The sequence below is a fragment of the Microcaecilia unicolor genome, chromosome 4, assembly GCF_901765095.1.
Source record: "Microcaecilia unicolor chromosome 4, aMicUni1.1, whole genome shotgun sequence".
Classification (NCBI taxonomy): Eukaryota; Metazoa; Chordata; class Amphibia; order Gymnophiona; family Siphonopidae; genus Microcaecilia; species Microcaecilia unicolor.
Window position 1 is genome coordinate 145,079,818 of NC_044034.1, and position 25,878 is coordinate 145,105,695.

Below are 25,878 nucleotides of genomic sequence, written 5' to 3' on the forward strand. Positions count from 1 at the left end.
TTTTTGTCTCCCCCCCCCCCTCAAAAGCCAAACTAGCAAGGGATACCAGTCTCTGTGACAGTGTCAGGAAAATACATGTTTATATTTCTACACTGACTAAGATAAACACATATGTGCAGGCACATACATGTTCATAAACTGACTTTCACCCTGTTGAAATTTTTGACTTTTTTTTCTAAAATAGATGTTTGTACCCAGTACATAAATGTCCATTTCTGCTGTGTTTTAGAGCAGGCTCCAGGTCGACAGATTCTGTTCTGAAATACTGGTGAAACTTGAGACATCCTGACCTGCACATCTCAGTTCTGACTTTCTAAATCGGGGCTGCTCAATAGCAAGAGGCCTTTTTTCCTTCGTACAAGGAAGTTGTTTTTCTTTTCTTAATATAGGAGTTTCTGTTCAGATGTGAAAAAGCAGCTATTTTTATCTAGACTCTTTGGCTGTGGCCCAGTGGATATAAACTGATTGTTCCATTTGAAACTAATTTTGCAAAATACCTGCATAACCTGCTACACCTGACGTTTTACCTTATCGCCGGAGAGAGTTTCAGAGGAGGTAGACAATGCATGTTAAATTTATGTCACATCAGAATGATTTAAGTCTTAGCTTTGGTGAATCACACACACTGCAAATTTAGTTGCACCAAAACCAGCTCCGAGTTTTCCTGCTGTCCATTTCCTTTGCAACTGGACCATTGACAAATAACCAAATGGCCTGTGTTACTACCTTATGAAAAATCTCTATGGCGCCACGAGTAATTGTAACCTTTGTTGCCAAAAACTTATTGAGCTCAGGAAAAGTTACAATGGCCACAAGGGAAGAATGAGGTCAATCAAGTTCCCAGGTGCTCTGTTACACATGAGGAAACACTGCCCCACCTAATCTACTGTGTGCACCTTAGATTCCTGCCCATGACACAGTGTCCAAGTCACCTGCTTTCTTCTTTCCCGGCTTGGCAGTGTCTACTCCAGTCTGCCTTAAACCCAGCTTGCATTCGTAGCTAGACAGCTTGGAGGATAACAAGGTGAGTGTTTGTTCTTTTAAAAGCTTCAAATTGTAGCTGAACAGATTTCTGAAAGGCTGACTCCAGCTATTCACCAGACCCTTTTGTACAGAATGTTTGATTAGAAATGAGGGCAGTGCAATTGCTAGATCTGAAAATATATTACATATGAACCGAGGATACCTGTATTTAGGGAAGGCTTTTCCCTCCGTTTGTGTCCATTGGGAAAAAAGACAATTAATTTGTACATGTGTGCTCTCACTTTACAATCAAATCACATAGGTATTTATTTCATTTTAGTTAGTGCAAATAAACATTTATACATACACTATCGGATTTTATTGTATTGTTTTAATCAGTGAATAGGTATAATGAGGACACCTTGCTTTCTTTCTCAGAGAAGGAATTTCCACATCAGATATTTTTTGTTTTCTTAATATACACTGATTTGAAATGGCAGTGAATTTATGATTTGCTCTGAACTTGGTGAAATTTATGGATGTGGAAAAAGAGTTAAAGATATTGCAACAGAACATTTTATGTTCTGAAGTTAAAATGATGGATGAGTTAAAAGCAGAGTTTGTGTTCAAATATGTGAAAAACTGAAAAGTAGGTTATGGGAAAAGGGAAAAGGGAAAAGGATGTGGGTGTCCCTGCAGCTGTTACATTTGTTGAACTTTATGGAAGATGTCGAGACAGATGAAAGGAGAGGATTGAGGGACAATGAATGAGGAAAACAGCCAGGATCTTTTGTGGTCGTTTCCTAGTGTCTGATCTTTCGTACCTCATCTCCAATACTTGCAGAAATATTTGGCGTAATGAGGTGCTTCACAGAATTCAGACCGAACTTGACGTTCACATGACCTCTGAGTCTTTTCCATTTCAAGTATCAAATTACAGCCAAGGTGAAACAGTCAAAGGGAATTTAGTAAACTCACTTTGCTTTAATCACTTGACATTTTGCAAAAGTGGAAAAGGTCCCAAAAGACATGTAAAGCTTCAGTGCTTTTTGCACTTGAGAAAGGCTAATAATAATCAGGAAATGTGTTGAAATGGTAGATAAAGTCTGAACTGACCTTGTACGGCAGGTAAGAACAGTGAGATAAGCTAAGCAAAGTGACTTTCAGAAAGAGTGTATTCTAGGACACAGAAGGGCTGGATCAGCTTGAGACACACAGCAACCCCCCCCCAACCCCCCCCCAAACCCACTACTCACCACTGTACACCACTACCATAGCCTTATGGGTGAAGAGGGGCACCTAGATGTGGGTACAGTGGGTTTCTGGTGGGTTTTGGAGGGCTCACATTTACCACCACAAGTGTAACAGGTAGGGGGGGTATGGGCCTGGGTCCACCTGTCTGAAGTGCACTGCACCCACTAAAACTGCTCCAGGGACCTGCTTACTGCTGCGACGGACCTAAGTATGACATTTGAGGCTGGCATAGAGGCTGGCAAAAAATATTTTTAAAGAATTATTTTGAGGGTGGGAGGGAGTTAGTGACCACTGGGGGAGTAAGGGGAGGTCATCCCCGATTCCCTCCGGTGGTCATCTGGTCAGTTCGGGCACCTTTTCATGGCTTGGTCGTAACAAAAAAAGGACCAAGTAAAGTCGTCCAAGTGCTCGTCAGGGATGCCCTTCCTTTTTCGATTATAGGTCGAGGACGCCCATGTGTTACGCCTCTGACATGCCCCCGGGAACTTTGGTCATCCCCGCGATGGAAAGCAGTTGAGGACGCCCAAAATTGCCTTTCGATTATGCCGATTTGGACGACCCTATGAGAAGGACGCTCATCATGCGATTTGTGTCAAAAGATGGGCGTCCTTCTCTTTCGAAAATAAACCTGATAATGAGACTTGTATAACACAGGAAATACTGGGCAACTAATTGTGGGGTCCTTTTACCAAGCTGCGGGAAAAAGGGCCCTGCGCTAGTGACAGGGGCCATTTTCCCTATGCGCCAGGGCTTTTTTTTTACCACAGCGGGTAAAAAGTCCCCAGACAAACATGGTTACCGCTGCACAAGCCATTTCTGGGGGTTTTCATTTTCCCCTGGAAATGGCGCACACTCGAGGCAGGACTACCGCCAGCGGCTGGTTTGGGCTGACAGTAGTCCCTTAAGAGCAAACAGTAAGCCTGCATTGGGCTTACCACTGCTCTGTAAAAGGGAACCTGTGTTTGGGAATGGTATTATAGTTTCCATTTATGAAACACACTTTTTTATTTTTCATTCATACATGTTTTATTCTATGCTGCCTCATATTTTGATAATGCCATTTATAGACAACTTCTGTTGTTAGAGACCTGTTCTTCTTTTCAATGTTTTTTCTTTGTAATTAATTCTTTATTGTTTTGACCTATACAGTGTGGAGGAGCATTTTTGGAATGGCGCCTAAATCCGATTTTGGACATTTTGTGATCCAAAACTCCAGTAGGGCACCTTGCCATTTTCAAACCAGAAAAATGTCCAGTCTTTTGTTTTGAAAATGGCCATTTGCTAGATGTTGTTGTGTTCAGTGCGTCTTTTAGTACCATTTTTGAAAAAAAAAAAAAAATTCCAAAGGAAAAACATATAAAAACAAGCCATTGTGATATATGGGGTGGGGGGGCAGCATTCTTAGTAGACTGGCCACACAGACATCCCGGCAGAGCAGTGGGGCACCCTAAGGGGCACTGCAGTGCACTTCACATAAAAGGTACCAGGCACATCTCTCACCATTACCTCCTTATATTAAATGGTGAGGCCTTCAAAACCCACAAAAAACCTGCTGTACTCAACCGTACATCACTACAATAGCTCATATGCCTGCAGGTGTCACCTATATATAGCATTTTTTGGAGGGCTCACACATTCCACCACAAGTATGGGATATGGTAGTGGGTCCCCTTCTCTACAACCCACTGAACTGACCACAAGGTTACTCCTGGGACCTGCTTGCTGCTCTAATAGGAATACCATCATATCTGAAGCTGTCATAGAGCCTGGTATGTAGTATTACCAGGGCTTTTTTGTGTGGGGGTACTGAGTACCGGCACCTTTTTCATTGTCTGCTAAAATTGACCCAAGGACCCCAAGTTTTAATGAAAGAGCTCAGGCTCTACACACCAATTCTGCCTTGTCATAGGTTCTGTGACTGGTTGCAGGGGGCCTGGCTATTGTGGGGTGGATCCCTCAGTGATCACCCCACCCCAGAAGGGTGGCCTAGCATTTGAGTACCGGCACCTTTTTTGCTAGAAAAGATGCACTGAGTATTACTGTCACATCTTAGGGGGCTGGGAGTGGTCAGTGACCACTGGGAGAGTAAGGGGGTATTATGCCTTAATCCCGCCAATGGCCTTTCAGGGCACCTTTTGGTAATTTAAGGCCCTGTTTACTAAGCCACGCTAGCATTTTTAGCAGGCGCTAAACATTAGCGTGTGATAACTGTGTAGATGCCCATAATATTCCTATGGGCATCTACACGGCTAGTTCACCTTAGTAAATAGGGCTCTTAGTCGTGATTGAAACACGTATAGCCAAAAACGTCTTAATTTTGACCCTAGACATTTTCATTTTGTTCCATTATTGCAGAAAAACATCTATTTTTTGGTGCGAATTACCGCCTGGGGCATGCGTTAGCTGGGTGGTAATGCCGATTTGGCGGATGTGCATAAGGCCGTATGCGCCTTTGAAAAAGGACCCCTAAATATTTTTTAAAAGATGGGTTTTCAGAGCTGTCTTAAAGCTCTTTAATGAAGGCTCAGCTCTTAATGTAATGGAAACCTATTCCACAAGAAAGGAGCCAATAAAATAAGGTGCTTCTTATAGTTTCATAATAGGCCGGTGTAGCATATGATTATTTGTACTTTTACTACATATTTATGTTAATATACTTTTGCAAGGCGTATTATAGTAAGACTCTTCCAATAATGACAGATTTATTGGTTCCATATGAGCTTTGAGGGGATTTGCGTCCTGGGGAAGGCCGTTTGTTGAGGGTTCTGGAGTTGAAAAATTCTTGACTGGAACCTACCTGGAAAGGGCATTTTGTAAATTTAGCATCAACATTGTGGAATGCCCTTCTGCGGGCTCTCCGCAAAATGGGATCATTACCATGTTTTAAGTGTCATCTTAAATCTTATTTCTTTTCTCAGGCTTTTCAGGTTGCCCTCCCAGAGAGGCGAGCTTAAGTTATTTGTGTTTTATATTTTATTATTTCTATTTCTTTCTTTCTATTTTTTTCTTTAAAATTGTTTTAGGTTGGGATTGAATGGACTGGTATGATTGTGCTGTCCTTTTTAATTACTGGAGTTGCTTTTCCTTTTTGCATTTTTAGATATTTGATTATTGTGACCTGCTGTGGTCGCATTTTGTGAATAAGTGGTTTATCAAATTTAAATAAACTATAAACAACATCTGAATATGAGTGTGTATTGAAAATTATTTTTCAAATATATATGTACATTTATACAGACCCCTGATGCAGACAAGTTACTGAAACACACTCAATGTCGGGTCTTCAATAAAGTTTGCTTCTTTCATTCCACCAATTGACCAATTTCACTTTCATTGTTTTTCTTTTGACAATGTGTTGTTTATTCCCTCTGTTTTTGCTTCATTCAACTATAAATTAAGCTATTAAAAATGTTTTCTTTTACAAGGTTTGTGCAAGAGCAGCAAACATTAAGACCATGGTCAGCACTATGCCTTGTGCCTTTGGAATACTTTCTTTTTTGTTGTTGGGCAACTTCCAGTGGATGAGTGCATATGGTGAAAAGAGCACCGCTGTCAGTATTACACACACATCTACTGAATCTTATCATCATGCAACATCTACAGCCATGGCAACCGCTTCTAGTCCTGGAATATTAGACTCTGCCATAACCACAAGAACAAACACCACATCATCAAGGACAAATAATGAAACTATAGTGGATGTAACAGAACCAACAAATGTGTACAACCTTACAATCAGGATCAGTACAAATATCTCAACAAATAAGTATGTACCACACCAATCCACTCCTCCTCCATCCAGCGAAAATACTACAGGTATTTCTAACTGGACTAGCTCTCACTTTTTGACAGATGTCACGTCTCCAGGAATCACAAATTTATCTTCAACCAGTAATCCAGCTATTAGCAATGTTACTTCATACACATCCACAGATTCACCTTCTAATGGAACCCTTTCAGCAGTGACCTCTTGGCCAACCAATTCTACCATAAGCATCTCAGGCAACAGTTCAGCATCTACTCAAAACTCCACTGCTTCATCAGCTGTGGCAACTACAAACAGCAAAAATACAACACATATATCAGAAACAACAAGAACAGTGAGCAGCCATACACTGGAGAGCAGCACCACTCTCATAAGCACCCCTCAAGCAACCACCCAGATTAACAACTCATCGGAAGATTCCCAAGGAAAAGAAAAAGGTAAGGACTAACTATAGTCGGTCAAGGAGGCCATTTTGAAAACTATTTCTGCAGGTAAAACAGCATTTTAGGGATTATTCTATAAAGATTTACCTACAGGTTAGAGGCATTTTCTAACACTCCTGCAGATAGGTTCATGTAAGTATGAGCATGGACAAGATGCTGTGCACTTTATGCATGAAGTGTTCCTGCAGCTGCTCCTTAGAGCTGCCTGTAGGTTTCCTACACTTGACAGTGGGGGTCCTCCAGATTTTTGCATGAATCTGTAAGTCTATAATGGCTCGCCCTGTGCTGTCTCTTCAGTGGCTCTACTATCCTAAAGGATCATGGATGAAGCAGGGGCAGAGCTGTGATGTATGAAGTTATTTTCTAACATACAAGGGTAAATGTGTAGAGTACATGCATACATTTACACCTGATTCAGGAACCGGGTCTCAGTGCCGATTTTATTAAGGCACATAGAGGGGCATAATCAAACGGCGCCGGCCATCTATATGGCCGGCCATCTTCGGGGCCGGCTCCACAAAGGGGCAGAGCCAACCGTATTATCGAAAAAGATGGCCGGGTTTAGAGATGGCCGGCTTTGGTTTTCGGCCATAATGGTAACCAGGCCCGGCCATCTCAAACCCGGCAAAATGCAAGCCCTTTGGTCATGAGAGGAGCCAGCATTTGTAGTGCACTGGTCCCCCTGACATGCCAGGACACCAACTGGGCACCCTAGGGGGCACTGCAGTGGACTTCAAAAATTGCTCCCAGGTGCATATCTCCCTTACCTTGTGTACTGAGCAGGGCCGCCGAGAGACTGGGCTGGGCCTGGGACAAGGCCGCCCCTGCCCCCCCCCCCCCGAGGTCACCGCCGCTCCCCCCTCCACCCGCTCCCCTCCGTCCGCCACCGGGCTGGGTCCCTACACTATATGTAGATCCTTCAAGAGGTAGTGTGTCATGATTTAGGCTCTACACCTTTTCTGATGTTTTGGTGCCACCTCAGTAAGGCCAAAACACAATCTCTCCACTGCAAAACACTATACACAAACTTGTGCAAAAACCCACTCATAACCTTACCAAACCATAACAGCACTAATTCCAAGGACAGGACGAGCTACAACCTTATGCGTAGAAAGGCAGCACTATAATTACACCAGGCTCTAAAACACCAGTACACTACCTAGTGAAAAAAACAAAAAGGGCTGCAAATACTACACGTATAAGGGAGCAACTCTATAAAGTGGCACCTAGAGGGAGGTGCCATTAATAGACAGGTGTCTATGTGCATTTGGTGCTATTCTATAAGGTAGCACCTAACTGCAAGGGGAGAGGGGTGACACATGGGCAGAGCATGTGTCTCCCAGGTATATGTTTACAGAATGCTACCAACTACATGCATCGATTGCTGCACCAACTTATGCCTGCCATTGACATGGTGTAAGATGGTGCGCCTAAACAAGGGTGTGCTAATGCCGACATCCACCAATATTCGATAATGAAATTGACACTAAGGACTACATTCAATAAATGGTGCCCAAATTTGGACACTGAAAACAGTGAGTGCTGTGCACTATTCTAGAAACTGTGCTCCAATTTGGGTGCCATTTATAAAAAAGCACCTAGCACCGGGATACGCGTCCAAGTTTGGGTGGGAGGATTTAAACCAACTGAAACCTGGTATAAATCCTCACACCTAAATTAGACATAGATCCCCCAAATTTTCTAATACTGCACACATCTTTAGTGAACACCCATGACCCACCCATGCAGCCTTGGGTGCACACAGTTTTAAGCAGCATTTATAGAATCCCTCTGTATGCACGCAGGGCATTGGTGTGTCTAGGCTGAGGCGCCTGCTTATGCAATTGCCACCTAAGGGCTAGATTCTCTATATGGTGCCTGAAAAATCTGCGTGGTAAAAAAAACAACCTAGGTGTATTCTCTAAAGCACGCCTAAATTTTACAGAGTTGGCTTAAATTTCAGCGCGTTATATAGAATATGCTGAGCGCCTCTGCACATGACCAAATTTGGTCACATTCATATAGGCCATGTTTCACTTTGCCCAAATCCCGAGGCCTACATTAGGTGCAGAGTGAGTGTATTCTATAATAATGGGCATAGATTTTTGAAAATCTATGATAGGGTGTTTTCGGATGGCTGCTAGTTAAGTGAAATGGAGGGTGATTAGGTATTTTAAGTAATATGTGACATTATGGTACATAGCTCTGCCCCATCACTACTGAGAGGAAAAGATGGGTTTGGGATATGCATTGGTTTATGTTTTATTTATTCAGAATTTCTTTATACTAATCAACATTCATTCCCCCATATTATTAGGAAACAAACAGCACAAACATCACAATTATGATTGCATTTTAGTGTTATGATTTTATATCTTAATATTGATGGTGCATTGTATTTTGATGGTATTCAGCAGGTGTAATTGTTGGTATGAAAGGGCACATGCAGCACAAACATGAAGCAGGACTCATAAAGAGAGAGAAAGAGATGAAGACACATCCTGAATAGCTAAAATCATGACTCACCAATTCTGAGCATGAATCACTAAGGCTGCTCTGACCCATCTCTACTTTTAGATACTTTACACAATCAAATGGGTCACTGAAATGAAGAGCTGTGACTGACTGTGACGTTCTAATGTTTTAGTCAGCTGTCATTGATTGGTGTTAAGCATTCTAAGTATCAGGGAAACAATTAATTAAAATAGCACCATTAGACAGGTCAAAATAATTGTTTGCCACTATCGTTCAAAAAAAAACTTTTAGGGGACAATTTTCAAAGCCATTTATTGTATGTGAAAATTGTTCTTTTCAATATGTTAAAACTACGCATAATGTCCCTCATTGCATTTAATTTCAGCCATAATGAAAAATGTCATGGAAACCTTTTTTTGCTTTTTCTTTGAAAATGGGTATAAAGTCTAAAGATAGAAACTCACAGACCTGGTCTGATAGCAGACTCTGAAAACTGCTCCTTAAATACAACAAAAAGTGAGTGTGCCCGGGCAGGTGATGGGGAGTGAGGGTAAAATGTGTATGTCGGGATAGGTGGTCGAAGGAGTGAGGATAAAGTGTGTGTTTTGGGGGATGTGGTGGGGTGGGTAGTGTGTGTCAGGGGAGGCAGTAGGGGTTGGGGGTAAAGTTATGTGTCGGGGAGACAGTGTGGGGGGGATAAAGTGTGTTTTTAGCGGAGATGGTGGGGTAAATTGTGTGTGTCAGGGGAGGTGGGTGCTAAAGTGTGTGTGTCAGGGAGGCTGTGGGGTGGAGGTAAAGTGTGTTTGTCAGGGGAGGTGGAGGGGGTGGGGGTAAACACCCAAATTCTACAAATGGCACTCAAAATTGCATGTGCAAATTTGGGTGTGTGCACAATTTAATTGAGGAATGTCAGTTAACCAATAATTGGATGCTAATTGGCAATAATCTGAGAGGCCCTTTTACAGAGTGGCAGTAAGCCCAATGCAGGCTTACCGCTCGCTCTTCCAGGACTACTGCTGTCTCAACGCAGCTGCCGGCAGTAGCCCCACCCTGAGTACATGCCATTTCCGTGGGAAAAAGAAAAACCCTGGAAATGACTTGCACGGCAATAAACTGGCGCTAATTGGGCATTTCTATGTGCTGCCCGGTTACTGCCAGGTTAGCGCGGGAAACTTTATTGCCACTTCAATGTGTGGCGGTAAGGGTGCCTCATCACATGGTCACACAAAAGACAAAAAGAGTTATCTCACTGCGTGGCTATTTTTATTTTTGAGAGGGGGGCTTTTACTGACTGTAAAAAAATTGGATTTGGCATATGGGAAAAATGGCACCCGCTGCTAGCAGAGGGCCCTTTTTCCACAGCTTGGTAAAAGGACCCCACAATTCACACATGCATTTTGCTAGCACCATTCTAAAAAAATGCGTGTGCAAATTTTTCAGTGCACAACTGAAAAGGGGGATTACCATGAGAACATCTTGGACGGGTCGTGGTGTTCACTAAACGTGTGCAGTGTTACAGAATACAGACTTCATACCCAAAATTGGGAGCGGATCCTGGCAGTAAGCACTGTTCTATAAACAACACCCAACTATTTGTTTATTGAATAGTGCTCAGAGCTAATTTTTTTTTAGCACCCAAATTTGAGCACCATTTACTGAATCTAGTCCAAAGCGCGTGTGTTGAGGATAAAGTGTGTGTATAGGGGGAGGCAGTGCGGGGTGGGGGTAAAGTATGTGTGTTTGGGGAATCGTTGGGGGAGGGAATAAAGCGTGTGTGTCAGGGGAAGCGGTGAGGGGTGGAGATAAAGTGTGTGTGTTGGGGAGGTGGTGGAGGATGTTGTAAAGTATGTGTGTTGGGGGAAATGTTGGGGAAAGAGATAAAGTGTGTATGTCAGGGGAGGCAGTGCGGGGTGGGGTAAAGTGTGTATGTCAGGTGAGGCAGTGTGGGGTGGGGGTAAAGGGTGTGTGTTAGGGAAAATGGTGGGGGAGGGGATAAAGTGTGTGTGTAGGGGAGGTGGTGCTGTAACATGTGTATATTGTGGGAAACAGTGGTGGTGCAGATGAACTGTGTGTCAGGGGAAACAGCGAGGAGTGGAGATAAAGTGTGTGTGCTGGGGAGGTGGTGAGGGTGGGGGTAAAATGTGTGTTGGGGGAAATGATGGGGGGTACAGATGAAGTGTGTGTCAGGGGAAGTGGTGAGGGGTGGAGATGAAGTATGTGTGTTGGGGAGGTGGTGGGGATAAAGTGTGTTTTGGGGAGGTGGTGGGGGTTGGGATGAAGTGTGTGTGTCAGGATAGGCAGTGGGGGTGGGGATAAAGTGTGTGTGTGGGGGGGAAGTTGTGGGGAGTGGGGGGTAAAGTGTATGTGTGGAGAGGAGGTGGTGGGGGTAAACTATGTGTTTCATGGGAGGTGGTGAGGAATGGGGATAAAGTGTGTGTGTAGGGGAAGTAGTGGGGAGTGGGGGTAAAGTGTGTGAGTGTGTGTCAGGGGAGATGGTGGGAGGTAGGGGTAAAGTGTGTGTGTCAGGGGAAGTGGTGAGGGATGGAGATAAAGAGTGTGTGTTGGGGATGTGGTGGAGGTGGGGGTAAAGTATGAGTATCGGGGAGCCAGTGGGGTGGGGATAAAGTGTGTGTGAATGCGGAGATGGTGGGGGGTGGGATAAAGAGTGTGTGTGTGAGGGAGGTGGTGGAGAGTGGGGAGAAAGTGTATGTGTCAGGGGAGGTGGGGGTGGGGGGTGGGGCTAGTGTGTGTTGGGGAGGTGGTTGGGGGGGTAAAGTGTGTGTATCAGAGGAGGTGGTGGGGAGTGGGGGTAAAGTGTGTGTCAGGGGTGGGGGAATAGGTGGGAAGAGGTTGAGGAGACAACTACTACTACTATTACTACTATTTAGCATTTCTATAGCGCTACAAGGCGTACGCAGCGCTGCACAAACATAGAAGAAAGACAGTCCCTGCTCAAAGAGCTTACAATCTAATAGACAAAAAATAAATAAAGTAAGCAAATCAAATCAATCAATGTGAATGGGAAGGAAGAGAGGAGAGTAGGTGGAGGCGAGTGGTTACAAGTGGTTACAAGTCAAAAGCAATGTTAAAGAGGTGGGCTTTCAGTCTAGATTTAAAGGTGGCCAAGGATGGGGCAAGACGTAGGGGCTCAGGAAGTTTATTCCAGGCGTAGGGTGCAGCGAGACAGAAGGCGCGAAGTCTGGAGTTGGCAGTAGTGGAGAAGGGAACAGATAAGAAGGATTTATCCATGGAGCGGAGTGCACGGGAAGGGGTGTAGGGAAGGACGAGTGTGGAGAGATACTGGGGAGCAGCAGAGTGAGTACATTTATAGGTTAGTAGAAGAAGTTTGAACAGGATGCGAAAACGGATAGGGAGCCAGTGAAGTGGTGAGGGGTCAGACAAGCATCAGTGAGAAGATCTACACATTCTTACCTTAACAAGCCACAAAAGCAGTCTTGCTCTTCCTTCTTAAAAGGAATGATAATGGCTGTGACAATGTTTTGATTTATTTGTGGAATGCAACACAATTACTGAGCAAATATGTTTTAAGTGATTAAGCCCTAACTTAAAAAAAATTAAATTGTCATTTGTCAAATTCTGGATTGTGACTCTCCCCTCTGTTGCCTCAGGGCAGGGAACTGTGGAAAACACCCTTTCTAATCTATTTTTTGGCATGTCTAGCACACAGAAACCTTTTCCTAATGATGAAAATGTGAACATGAAGCGAGGTGTTCACAGCTGTTCTGGTCTGCATTATTTTTCAATATTACCATGCTAGTATGGATAGTTTCACATCCCTAAGATTTAACAGCAAGCACTGCTAGGGACTTCTTCCCCATGTCTTTCTGGGAAGGAGTCTTAAAACAACTTTTTTTCTAGAGGTAATGGAGTGCTGATGGCATTTAAGACTGTTGAATTTGTGTTTGTTAGCAGGTAAAAAAGGGCAGAACCAGCAAACACTCCTCCCATTACAGTGAATGCATGAGATATTTGAAAGATTGGCAGTCATATGTAGGTCCAAAATAACAGCACAGAGAAGAAAACAATTCTCTCTGTTCATAAGAATAGTTTACCTGGTTTCTTATGTACTTTTTCTTTTTTTTTTGGGGGGGGGGGGGAGTGTAAGGAAGTAAGGGGGTCTTTTACTAAGGCACACTCATGTTTCTGGCGCGTGCTAAAATTGAGTGCACGCTAAACGTTAGAGATGCCCATAGGAATGCATTTTTGATATATATCACGTTATTGATATATAAGTGCTGTTGGTATATTAGACAGCTATGTCATAATGAAAGATATAAAAATAAGAAAATAAGAATTAAGAAAATAAAGGTGATCCTATGATGATTTGCACCACAACCATTTTCTCAGATGTAAAAAGAACACTGTTGTTCATATGGTGTGAGTTGCAGCTATATCTGATGATCTCCATACAGAACAATACAGTATATTTCCAATTGCAGTTTGAAAGAAATTTATGACTGAGGTTTGATGTTTGGGACATTATGTAAAATCGTATCTATACTTTAGTCCCCACATATTTATCTGATAGTGGTTTCTCAATTGGAATTCATAGGAATGCATTGGCATCTCTACCGTTTAGCGTGCAGCCAATTTTAGCGTGCACTAAAAACATGAGTGTGCCTCAGTAAAAGACCCCCTAATATTGAGAATGGAACCAGGGGGACCAGTTCAGCATCAGCATCTGCAACATTCAGAATAGCACTATCCCTCTGTGCCCACCCCAAACTATACCAAAAGGCTTTCTTGAAATTTGCATGGTGGTACCTTAAGAATAGGGATTGAAATGTCCAGTACCAGGCCCTCCTATTCCAGTCAGATGCTGCCACCAAGAATGCCATTCCCATTGTCTATTACAGAGATCCGATAGCACCAACTCCAGAGCTTCACAAAACAAACCGTGCCACAGCTCCAACACTGTACGCTGTTACTTGTATAGCCATCATTACTAAAGCTTTCACACATCCTGCAGTTCCACAATACAATACCGAATCAAAGTTGGGTTGTATCTATTCCAAACCAGCACCTAACCAGTAATAGTAACTCACTGAGAATGTTTAGATTGTGTGAGCTTTAAATACTGTTAATAAATAAATGATGTTGGTTGTGACTCGGTGACCTGCCCTGTATCAAGTCCTCAGAGCTAAACCGAAGTGTCCTTCCAGCTGATTCTTAGATTTCCTACAATTGGCAGTGGGGGTCCTCCAGATTTTGGCATGAATCTGTAACCCTTTAATGGCTGGTTGTGCTGTCTCTTCAGTGGCAACTAGTGTTCATTGACAGTGAACTAACATACTAACGTGGTAACACAGTAGATGATGGCAGAAAAAGACCTGCACGGTCCATCCAGTCTGCCCAACAAGATAAACTCATACGTGCTACTTTTTGTGTATACCTTACCTTGATTTGTATCTGCCATTTTCAGGGCACAGACCGTAGAAGTCTGCCCAGCACTAGCCCCACCTCCCAACCACCAGCCCCGCCTCCCACCACCAATGGAGCAAAGACTGTTACAACTGAAGCTCACACCCAGGGAACCACCTCCATGGTTGCTGTCATAGATTCCAGCACCTGAAAATAGTCCCAGGCACATGGACGACCACAACTGAGCAGAGACCAAACCTTGCCAACTAGCTTCTGCTTTCTGACATCTGTCAGAAACACTCGTTCCAGCTGCTGATTATTATTACCCTCCATTGCCAGGGAAATGCCAAAGGAGCAGCCGAATTTTGTGCATGCTGAATGTGATATTCTTACATTATGGATTAATGTGCGCATTTTAGTTTCTATCTATATTATTAACTTTATATTGCTTGTATTTATAATATCATGTAACTTGTTTGTTTGTAGTGTAACATAAACATACAAACTTAGCAAATGAAATTGAGGAAACAAACAAAAAAAATCCCTTCATAAAATAGTTAATGCATGATAAGCAATAATGGGAGTAAGTAGCTTGAAAGCTGCTTCCAGCCATGAGCTGATCTCACTTCACATATTTGATGCAAGGGGCTTGCATGGCTCCTGGCATTGAATATCCGGGTATGTGTGCTGACCCGGAAGTTAACCAGGCCCTGGTGGATATTCAAACCGGTGCCTGGTTACCAGGGCCAATGTTGGTGGTGGTGGTGGTGGGGCAAACGGGGCAGCTGTCCTAGGCCCCACAGCTCCAGGGGGCTGCGAGGTCCAGGCATTTCTTCCCCTTCTTCCCACCACAGTGCGTCTCCTCCTCTCGTCCCCTCACCTTCCTGATCTTCTTTAAAAATTTATATCCCTTCTCAGCCATCCTCACAAGCTACCTTGAAGCTTTTCCTCTCTGCAGCAATCTGCCCTCTTCTGAAGCAATTTCCCATTTCCACCTGAGTAGATCACATTTGCGACAGAGAGGGAAAGATTCGGTGCAGTCGGAGGCAGCTTGTGAGAATGGATGCTGCACTGGGGCCCCTCAGAGAAGAAAAATACATTGTTAAAGAAGACCACAAGGTGAGGAGAAGGATGGGAGAAGGACCGTGGTGGGGAGAAGGGGAAGAGATGCTTGGAGTACATAGTAGCAATGCAGGTGAGGAGATCAAGGGGAGGGGGGAGGAGAGGGGATCAGTGGTCCCCTCCTTAATTTCTGCCCTGGGCCCCACCATGTCTAAAACTGACCCTACTGGTTACCTTGTGTATAAAGTTAGAATAGATGTTTTGCTATCCTGCTGGCCTACTTTTATGCGATTACTTAGCCAGTCAGCATAGCCAGTCAGCACACTGAATATTGATGCAAACTGGCTAAATTGGCACTTTGCTCTAACCCTGCCCCCAGCTTGCCCCTAACCTGGCTGGTTGGCGGTGAAATTCAGTGGCACTACCCGATTAAGGTGAATAAATATCGATGGCTGGTCGGCTCAGTGGGGTTTAAACGGGCAGAAGTCTCTCCTGCTCAGTTAAACCCTTTTGAATAAAAAACACCAATGTTTCTGGAGTCAGTTTAAAACTCGTAATAGATATTTTGGAAAAGTAATTTGGTATAAGATGTGACTATGTAATGCCTCTATTCTGCTTATTATTTTCCAGATTCCCATAGCTCTACAGGGGTCATACTTGGGGCCATTATAGGCTCCATTCTGGGAGTTGTGTTGGTATCTGTGGTCGCTTACTTTCTCTGTGTGAGAAAGAAACCAGAATCCTTCGTCCATCGACGTCTCTATGAAGACATAAGGAATGAGCCAGGTAATGACGTTCTATTGTACAACTAAAGAACCTTCATTATTGGCTGCCTGGAAGAGTTCCCCCCTCTCTGAAGGCTAAATCTTTCTTCTCTTGTACAGAACTCTACCAGCCTTACTATAAGGGAATGGAGGACTGGCCTAGTGGTTAGGGTGGTGGACTTTGGTCCTGAGGAACTGAGTTCTATTCCCACTTCAGGCACAGGCAACTCCTTGTGACTCTGGGCAAGTCACTTAACCCTCTATTGCTACATTGAGCCTGCCATGAGTGGGAAAGCATGGGGTACAAATGTAACAAAAATAAAATAAATAATGGTAAAGCAGACTGATTCCTTGGAGAGCAAACCTGATCTTATGATTCCTCACACAATCCTGTACTACTGTAGTTGTATAGAAACTGTCCTGTCAGTGTGAAGGATCAGAGGCAGCACTGTGTACTATCATGTGAACAGGCCTCAGTTTGAGTCAAGAATCAGGTCTTCTGCACCGTTGGTCCCAAGTTCTTTGGCAACTATTGTTGGGGGCAAATTTGTTAACACTGCTGCCCCCTACTTCTTTACCTCCCTTGCAGTATCTCCTTCCACTGTATCTAGTATTTGCACCCATGGAAATCAAGGGAGATACTGAGTGACCTATTGGGAAGGGCTGGAGTGTCGTACACATTGTAAGGAGATATGGAAACCTTGAGCGGGCTACGGTTCTTGGCCTAGATAAACTTGGTGTTGCATTTCTACACCTGCCATCCCGCTGAGTATATCTAATAACACCTCCTCATTGCACCAGTCCTATTATTGCTGGGGCAGAGGGGGAGGGAGATCTAAGAGTCAGAACGGGTCAAGTTCACTTGAAATGTCATAATGACAACAGCTATTCACTGCAATGAACATTAGACCAAATGTGAGTATGGGTAAACACTTTCACCATTCATACGTGCAACAGTAGAAAAGCATTCCATAGAACTCTTGAAAAATGCAATAGGAGAAAGAAGCCTCAACAGGTTCCCATCAAAAGTATTCTACTTAGAACAATGGAGCACTCATTGTCACCATCGGCTGAAAAACCCTCCTAAAATACATCACAATTACCCCCCTGTTTACTAATGCCAACACAGCCCATTCAAAGTGAATGGGCTGTGTCGGTATTAGCGCGGCTTAGTAAACAGGGGGGGTTAGTTAATTATCTTCTAAAACATACATACACACACAAAAAATGATTAAACAGATATAAATATACAAAATCTCAAAACTTAAAAGGTACACATATACATCAGGGTCCCTAAAGGCCCATACACCTGATAGCAGCTGAAAGCAGAAATGTATCTCAGTAAAATCAATATTCCTTAAAAAAAAAAAATCAAAATTCCAATAATGAAAAGTCGGATCAACAAAAAACAAAAAGTGCTCACAAGGATTTAAAAGTACAAGTCAAATCATAGCGGAAAACCCCCGTTTACCTACTAGTGACAGCCACAGCTGAAATACATGGACAGTCTCTTTCTATGTCAGAATAACAATCATACTTGCTGTATATAAGTTTAAATGCAGTGTGTCTGGGGTCAAAGGTCCTCCATTCAAAGAAGCTTTCTTTAAAACCACACCACTTTATTTAAAACTCCAAAACCTCCTGAAGTCACTGAACAGGAGTGCTCCTCAAATCAAATGAAAATGCGGCTGCTTGCTTAAAAACAAATTAAGATAATACCAGTTACTTTAAAAATGAAAAATATAGATCAAATTCCTCCTAAATCCATAGAGAAAGGAAGACCTTTGACCCCAGCCACACTGTATTTAAGCTTGTCAAGGCCGCCTCGCTGCTGCCACCCCCACCGCTGCAGTCCGCGGTCTCACCTGCCTGCCTCCAAGGCTCCTGGACCCTGCATTCAAGGCAGCAGTCGCAGATCACCTCTCTTCTGGCCTTCCCTCCCTGTGTCCCGCCCTCGTCTGATGTAACTTCCGGTTTCTGCAAGGGCAGGACACAGGGAGGGAAGGTCCGAAGGGAGGCAATCTGTGACTGCCGCTTCGAATGCAGGGGGCCCGGAGCCGAGGAGGCAGGCAGGTGAGACCAGGAACTGCAGCACCGGCGGCCTGACCCCGGCGGGGAATTTTGTCCCCCCTGCCCCCCCCCCCTCTCGGCGGCCCTGAAGCTTGTATAGAGCAAGTGAGGTGAAGTTGCTTTTCTGACATAGGTGAAGGAGACTGTCTACGGTTTCAGCAGTGGCTGTCACTGGTAGGTAAATGCTTTTTTTTTTCTTTCTGCTAGGATTTGACTTGTGCTGTTAAATCCTTGTGAGCACTCTTTGCTTTTTGTTATTAGTTGATCTGGCTTGTCCTTATTGGAATTTTGATTTTTTTTTTTTTTAGGAATATTGAATTTCTATAGATTTCAGTTTTTAGCTGCTATTAGGTGTATGTGCCTTTAGGGACCCTGATAGGTATGAGTCCCTTTTAATTTTTGAGGTTTTGAATATTTGTATCTGTTTAATCATTTTTTTGTGTATGCATGTTTTGGAAGATAGATAATTAAGGGCCCTGCTTGCTAAGGTGAGCTAGCATTTTTAGCGTGCGCTAAACATTAGCGCACACTAATGCATTAGCACACTCAGGTGGGGGGAGGGGGTTCTCAGAAGTAATTGGCAGCACAGCCACATTGGCATGTGCTGCCTGATTACCGCACGAGTAGCGCACGAGCCCTTTCTGTCACGTAAATAGGTAGCGTTAAGGACTCAGGCAGTAAATAGCCGTTCGGTACTCTTACTTTTAGTGCACGGCCATTTACTTCCCCATTAAAAAAGTCCTTTTTCCAAGCTGTGGTATAAAATTGCCCAGTGTGTGCCAATTTCATGTGTCCAAACTACTGCAGGCCACTTTTTACCGCAGCTTAGTAAAAGGGCCTCCAGGTCTCATTGCATAAAATGGGATCTGTGCTAAAACAGCACAAGTCAGTGGTAAAATAATCCATCCAATATTCAGCCAATGCCAGTCAGCTTTTTATGTCCATCGCCAGCTGCATTCCCAGATTCTCAATGCTGGACCATATCTAGGTACTGGCATTAAATATCCAGCTGTATGTTGACCACGAAAACTTACGTGGTTAAGTGCAATATTCAGCCCTTAATTGCATATGATAAACAGATAGCACTGCTCTTTATGTGGCACAATTTAAGCAGGCATCTTATGTGGTTAAGAGCTGAATATCGGCACTTAACTGCATAAATGCCGACTTGGCCCATGGAATGCAATAGGTTAACCAGTTTCGGCTTAAACATTATCTGCGTATATTCAGTGGCACCAACTGGTTAAGTGTCACAGAATATTTGTGGTTAGGCCCGGACAAGCAATTTAAATGAATATTAAGCGAAATATGTCTTAACAGTAGCTCGTGCCAATAACTACACCCATATATCTCACCATTATGCTTTTTTTAATCTAAAAATATTGTTCTGTTCTAAATCTTGAAATTCATTTTTCAGTTTTGCGATTGGATAATACAGTGGATCCTTACGATTTGAGCTATGGACATTCAGCGTTCCATAATCCCGTCGCCGACGATGAGTCACCACATCACCATAGACGTTCACGTGACTTTATTCCAATGGGTGACATGCCATGAAGTCACCTTTCAGTCTAAAGTGGCTAGAAAGAATTTTAACTTAAAGTGTTTTTGTCAGCTCAGTATTTTATTTGTAATATTTCACAGGTTTGGTTTGACTTGAGCCCGCTAACTATTACCAATAAGTTATTGAAAATCACATAACAGCACCCATCAGGTTGTTTCAGGGGCCTACCCCCAAAAAATCTTATGCAATACGAGTGTGTTAACATGCACTCCAAAAATGTGAAATGCATGTTGAAATCCTACTTAACAAATGATGCAAAAAGATACAGCATATGTACTGTAAATCATGTCCCTAGAGGCATGTCTACACTTTTACCATGCACAGAAACCCCCCAAAATGACTTGGCTACAGGACATGGCCAAATTATATACTGATGGGAAACCAGGAGGCTAAATATTGTGATCCCTTCAAAGTGAGCATGCTTAGTTCTCCGTTCTTCTTAGCTCCTTGTGCTTGTTTGTAAAGGTTACACAAATATGTCTGGTTGAAGGGGATTGTTTGTCAGTGCTGAGGTAAGCAGTGGGAGCTCTACCACATTTTGGGAAAGTAACATTTCAGCAGAAGAGAAAACTGTGCTTTGAATCAGACATCTTCTATGACAATTGAAGTCTTTAAAGATTTGCGTGAGATGACAGAAGTGAGAAAGAGTTGGGAGGAATCTTGCCAACCTGATTCAAATGAGTACTTTCATTTGACCATTCCTCCTCCGATGACTACCCTGTAGTGTAGGAACTTCTACATTGAACTACCAAGACAGTATCTCAGAGTTCAGAGAAATGAGTTCTGCTTTTAAACCAAAACAGGGTCAAACTCATAGAAGCTTTTGAGGTTCAGACTGCTTATGGATGCCTACACTGGTGCTTGGTCACCCTAACAGTGTGAACAATAGCAAGGACTGTTGTTTTCTGTGAACCTATGATTTGGAATATTTTTGTTCAGTATAATTAAAGGCAGATGTAAGTTTGAAGTATTCAAGTGTCTATTTCCTGTGTCACATCCTTCTCATCTCTGTCATTCTCCCCTTCTTTTTGATGTCTCCCCTCTTCTGGCAGTCTCTTGTGATAACTTTCTTTTTACACTGAAGAGAAGGAAAGACTAAGGAGATCAGGCGGCTAGTCACTTGCGCTAGTGAAAGCCTTCCTGGAAGGTGGTTCCTTGTTTCTGTGACATATCAAGATGTGGGGCAGCATTTCTACATTCATGGTTAAAGCAATGAGCACCTGCAGGGTTTCTTGGTTAGAATAACCACAGCAAGGACAACAAGGCCAGTACCTTCCATACTATCCATTTAGACACCACTGCAAAGTTTTGTGAGATGTGGAATAATGCTTGAAGAACCTGATGCACAACTGTTTTCTTTGAGAAGACAAAATTGTATGATGGAATTAGGGAATGTGCTTATGAAATGTGTTGGTAGTGTTTCGATTTTGCAAAGAGTTGGCGTGGTCAAATGTATTCATCATGAAAGACCAATGAGGTAGATATTATGCCGGCCGTGGTGAGCGGTTTTTTAGCCACCACTGGAGTTATTCCTGGATATTAAGTGCTAGGCCATGACCAGGCACTAGCACTGAATATCCAGGTTTATGTGACTGGATAGCTCTTATGCGGTTAAGTGCGATATCAGCAATTATCAGCTAAGAAACACCACATAAAGATAGGATTGTGTTGTATGCAGTCCAATAAGGCTGCTTAATTTTGGTGTCCATTTACAAAGGTGCTAGTGTTTTTGTGCGTGCTAAAAATAAGTGTACGCTAAATACTAGAGATGCCCATATATTCATATGAGCATCTCTAGTGTTTAGCGTACACTAATCATTACCACATGCTAAAAACACTAGCGCACCTTAGGCGCTTAAGTGCTGACTCCACCCCCCAGACCACCTACCAAATTGCTGACTTTCCATTTAGTGGTCCTTGGTGATAGTCAGTGGCACTAAATGGTTAGGGGATCCTTTTACTAAGCTGAGGGAAAAAGGACCCTGCGGTAGCATGGGCCCCTTTTTACTGAAGCAGGTAAAAAGCCCCTAAAAAAATGGCCATGTGGTAAGATTACTCTTACCACATGGCCATGTGGGGGGAGCATTTACCGCCACCCATGGAGTGGCGGTAAGGGTTTCTGCGGTAACCCAGTGGTAACCGGGCAGCCCATGGCGATGTCCATTTACTGCTGGGTTAGCGCCGCTCTATAAACAAAATATTTTTTCTGGTGCATCGGGAATGGTGCACATTCGAAGTGGAACTACTGCCAGAAGCTGCGTTGGGCTGGCGGTAGTTCCAGGTTAGTGTGTGGTAAGCCCACACTGGGCTTACTGATGTTTTGTGAAAGGGCCCTTAAGTGACTTAACCTGCCAGAAACCATTTCTGACTGGATAAATTGCAGTGGCGTAGCCAAGGGTGGGCCTGGGTGGGCCCAGGCCCACCTACTTTGGGCTCAGGCCAACCCAGTAGCAGCACACCTATGAAGTGTCTGGCAGGGATTCCCAAGCCCCACCAGCTGAAAATTCCTGGCCTTCCTGCATACCAGCCTTCCCTTTGATGTATTCCCATCTATGCAGAAACAGGAAGTTGCATCAGAGGGAAGGCTGTGGAACCAACATGAGCAGTGTGTATTATTTGCTCCTTGCTACCAGTGAAAATCTGCTATTTAAAAGGTATGGGGGAGGGGGATGTTTGAGAGACCATATGGCATGCAGGCGAGAGAGGGAGCGACCAAATCACTTGTGGGACAGGGCGGAGTTCTTCTGCCCACCCATCTTGGGCCCAGGTGTCTGGTGTCTGGTGTCTGGCTACGCCCCTGATAAATTGTTTGGAATATTGACCTCTCAACGAGTCCATTGTTCTAATGTTCTGTTCTTCCCATGGCTTACATTTTTCAGGGCTCTCTTTTTGCACTGAATTGAGCACTCTCAATAATATGCAATTGAACAAGCCATTACCTAGCCCCCAGGAAAGCATTAAATGAAGTAGTGTGGAAGGAGAGCATATCACTGCCTTTTTCTTGCTCAGGCAAAAGCCTCATTTGCAGAAGATGTTCTTTCATTTGCATTTGTGGCTATGCTAATTTTAACTTCTTCTTAGACCACTTTAATGTGCATAATAAGGACTTAATATATAAAATGCTATTTTTAGCATTCAAACAAATACCTCAATGTTCACATTAAGTCAATTCGCATAGGCCCATAAATATTTTAAGGGATTATTTACTAAATTGTGGTAGGTGTTTAAGGTGGATTTTAGCATGCATTATTTAATAATTTGAAGCTCAAAAAACTGTTAACATGCTGCATTAGCATTTAGGGTACAATAATTGTTGAATTAAACACCTAACATGGAAATTCAGATGGGGGGGGGGGGGGGGTAGGGAAAGGGCAGGGAAGACGTTAATGTAACTTTCACTAATGCTCATTAAAAGCCGACATGGCTGATAAACTATACAACTAGAAGGACATTGCATTAATGCACAACACTAACCATTGTCCTGCATTAGTGGCATGGCTACCTCCCTCCAGTTTCTGAGAATGCCCCTGATAGTACTGTGGAGGACTTGCACTGCTGTGGGTTAAGTTGTCATTTAATACATGTTAGCGGCTGAACCTTAATGTGGTTTAGTAAATAGACCCCAAGGACCCTAATACCATCTACCTAATAATATAATGGAATTTAGTTCTGCAAACTGTTCGGCATTGGAAAGGATTTTCTTTTGATCAGGAAAGCACCGAAGCAACTCTGGGTCAGCTAGTGCTCATTCATCAGACCAAGATGTGATTCAGTTATAGCAACTTAAAAATAAAAAGAAACAAGGCGTCAAACTTTTTCTTAGTGCAAGTTTCAAATGGTAACATCTCTGCAAAAGTTTATAGTCACTCTCCCTCTGCATCCAGTGCCTGCCCCTCATTACTGTATATTGCTCATGATGTGAAAATTTTCAAGACTGTATGTTGTTACATTGCATAAAGGTGGCATCTCACACATCATTTCCTGGGAAAACTGAATAGAAAAAAAAAAAGCAAGAATGCTTGGCTAGCAGAGGAGGCACAGCCTGAGACTGGAACACGTCTATGCTGCCTGCATTGCAGTACACTGCACAGATTTAAATCACAGTGAACAGCGCATTCTGGGATCTGTTATGTGACGAGAATAATTACCCATAAAAGGAAGGTCATTCCTCCATAAAGAGAGGCACAAAGTTTATTTGTGGAAAGGTAAAACAAGATAGAACAGTTCGCTGAGGTGTGATCCTTCTCGCATTAGAATGGACATGCAAAAATTAGATAACCAAAATTCTGGAGGAGAACTGAAGAATGGGTCTTAATATTGGACTGCCAGGCTATAGAGATAGAGACCTGGATTACAGGGAAGCTATGGAAATGTTAAGAACAATATTTGGTCATCAATGCTGCCCGTGGTGGTTCAGTAAAATACAGACATTTAGCATCCGTATCCAGAGTGCAGCTGACACTCAGTATCTGTGCACAGTGGTCATTGCTAATGCTAACTGACCAATAGCGATATCGAGTCCACTATCCAGATACTAAGCAGGTAGTGTTAGAATATCACTTTTACTGTCCCAATGTTACTAAGAGCGTTATCTGGATAGAGGGCTCCATATTGCAGCTTTCTGGAGAATTCGCCACTCTGGCACTACACAGACAGTATAGGCAAAGCAGTCTGTAAAAATATTCCATGGCATGATACAGATATTGCTGCTGAATATCCAAGACAGTGAAATCCAAGGGGAGTATTTGGATAATAGGGGTAGTTTACCAGATAGTTTGATTTCAATACCTAGCACAAATGAAATCAGGAGACAGATGCTGGAGTAACCTAAGGAAATATTTCTTTATGGAAATGGTAGCAGATGTTTGGATCGGCCTCCCAGTGAAGGTGGAGGAGACAAGGATGGTATCAGGATTGAAAAATCATTGGACAAGCACAAAGGATCTCTGAGGATGAGGACGGGATAGCAGAGGTTGGTAGTTGGTGAAAATAGGCTAGCTGGATAGGTTGTACGGTCTTTATCTGCTGTTGTTTTCTACATTTCTATGAATTCAGTGGACAGGTACAAGATCAATGACTTCAAAATAGGAATGTGTGTTCATTTGAAACAACAGGGAAAAAGTGTCAACATCATGTCCTATGTTGTTTCATGTTGTGTTTTGCCCAAAATGACAGGAAAGAAAAAAATCCAAAATTTCAGAGGCCCGATATTCAGTTGGCAGCAATCAGCATTTTGATGACTGCCGCTGGTGTCATACCCAGCAATTCAATGCCGGACCATGTCCAGATTCCAGGATTGAATTTCTGGACAGACAGAGCTGGCCTGCTTTTTGCAGTCCTATTTAAGTGTCAGTTTTGCTCTGGAACACCCCCGTAGCTTAGGCGCTAACTGGCTCGCTGAAAATGCCTGCTTTGCCAAGACAGGAGATTTAAATGGACAGGAACCTCTCCTGGCTTTTTAAAATTAGCGGATCCCTGTTTTTTAGGTGGGTTTTCAATAGTGCACATTCCTCTCACAGTGCATACTGTGTACAGAGTACATGCTCTTTCCCGATAGAACACATACGTACATGACATTGTGCATGCACACGCTATAGGGAAAGTAAGAGGGTGCAGTATCGGTGATATTGTTCCTGTAATGAACCCTCCCCCCCTTGAAGAAAACAAAAATTCCCACAAAAGACACGGGAAGCAAAGCAAATCAAAAATGTTTGGGCTGTATAATTCTACTTAAGAAAGAAATGAGTTATAAACTGGATAGGAAGTTATATAACCAAGAAAAAGATAAACATTTGGGTAGCTAGACTAAAAATAACATGGGGAGAAAAACGTTCAAACTTGTACTTAGGCCTATTATAACAGCCCATCATACAGCTGCAACACAACATTACGGGTGTTCCTAGTCAGGAGTCCTTGTTATGTTATGTTATGTTATTGAAGTTTTATCTCTCGCCAACTCTCAATATCATAGATTCAAGGTGAGTTACTACTACTACTACTAATCATTTCTATAGCTCTACTAGACGTACACAGCGCTGTAATCAATGCAAGGAAAAAAAAATTGACAACAAAACATTAGGAAGTTACAAATAATCAGAAAAGAAAACATTCAGAATATAAATTTTAAAAATGAGA

The 25,878-nt window shown here is 43.1% G+C and overlaps 2 protein-coding genes across 2 annotated transcripts in view; one reads left to right on the forward strand and one right to left on the reverse strand.

Annotated features, from left to right (window-relative positions):
- The window catches only part of ANO3 (anoctamin 3), a 397,666-nt gene that overhangs the window by 51,982 nt on the left and 319,806 nt on the right, over window positions 1-25,878 (reverse strand). The window lies entirely within an intron of this gene.
- MUC15 (mucin 15, cell surface associated) lies at window positions 943-20,705 on the forward strand. Its single transcript, XM_030200698.1, has 4 exons — window positions 943-1,024; window positions 5,643-6,420; window positions 15,976-16,131; window positions 19,597-20,705. The coding sequence occupies exons 2-4, from the start codon at window positions 5,673-5,675 to the stop codon at window positions 19,734-19,736; spliced, it is 1,044 nt and encodes a 347-aa protein (XP_030056558.1). The 5' UTR covers window positions 943-1,024; window positions 5,643-5,672; the 3' UTR covers window positions 19,737-20,705.

Excerpts from the sequence above, each read along its gene's own strand:
- MUC15 (XM_030200698.1), top strand. The coding sequence starts at position 5,673 with ATGGTCAGCACTATGCCTTGTGCCTTTGGAATACTTTCTTTTTTGTTG. Across the intron at positions 6,421-15,975 it reads TTCCCAAGGAAAAGAAAAAG|ATTCCCATAGCTCTACAGGG; the intron begins GTAAGGACTAAC and ends ATTATTTTCCAG. Across the intron at positions 16,132-19,596 it reads AGACATAAGGAATGAGCCAG|TTTTGCGATTGGATAATACA; the intron begins GTAATGACGTTC and ends TTCATTTTTCAG.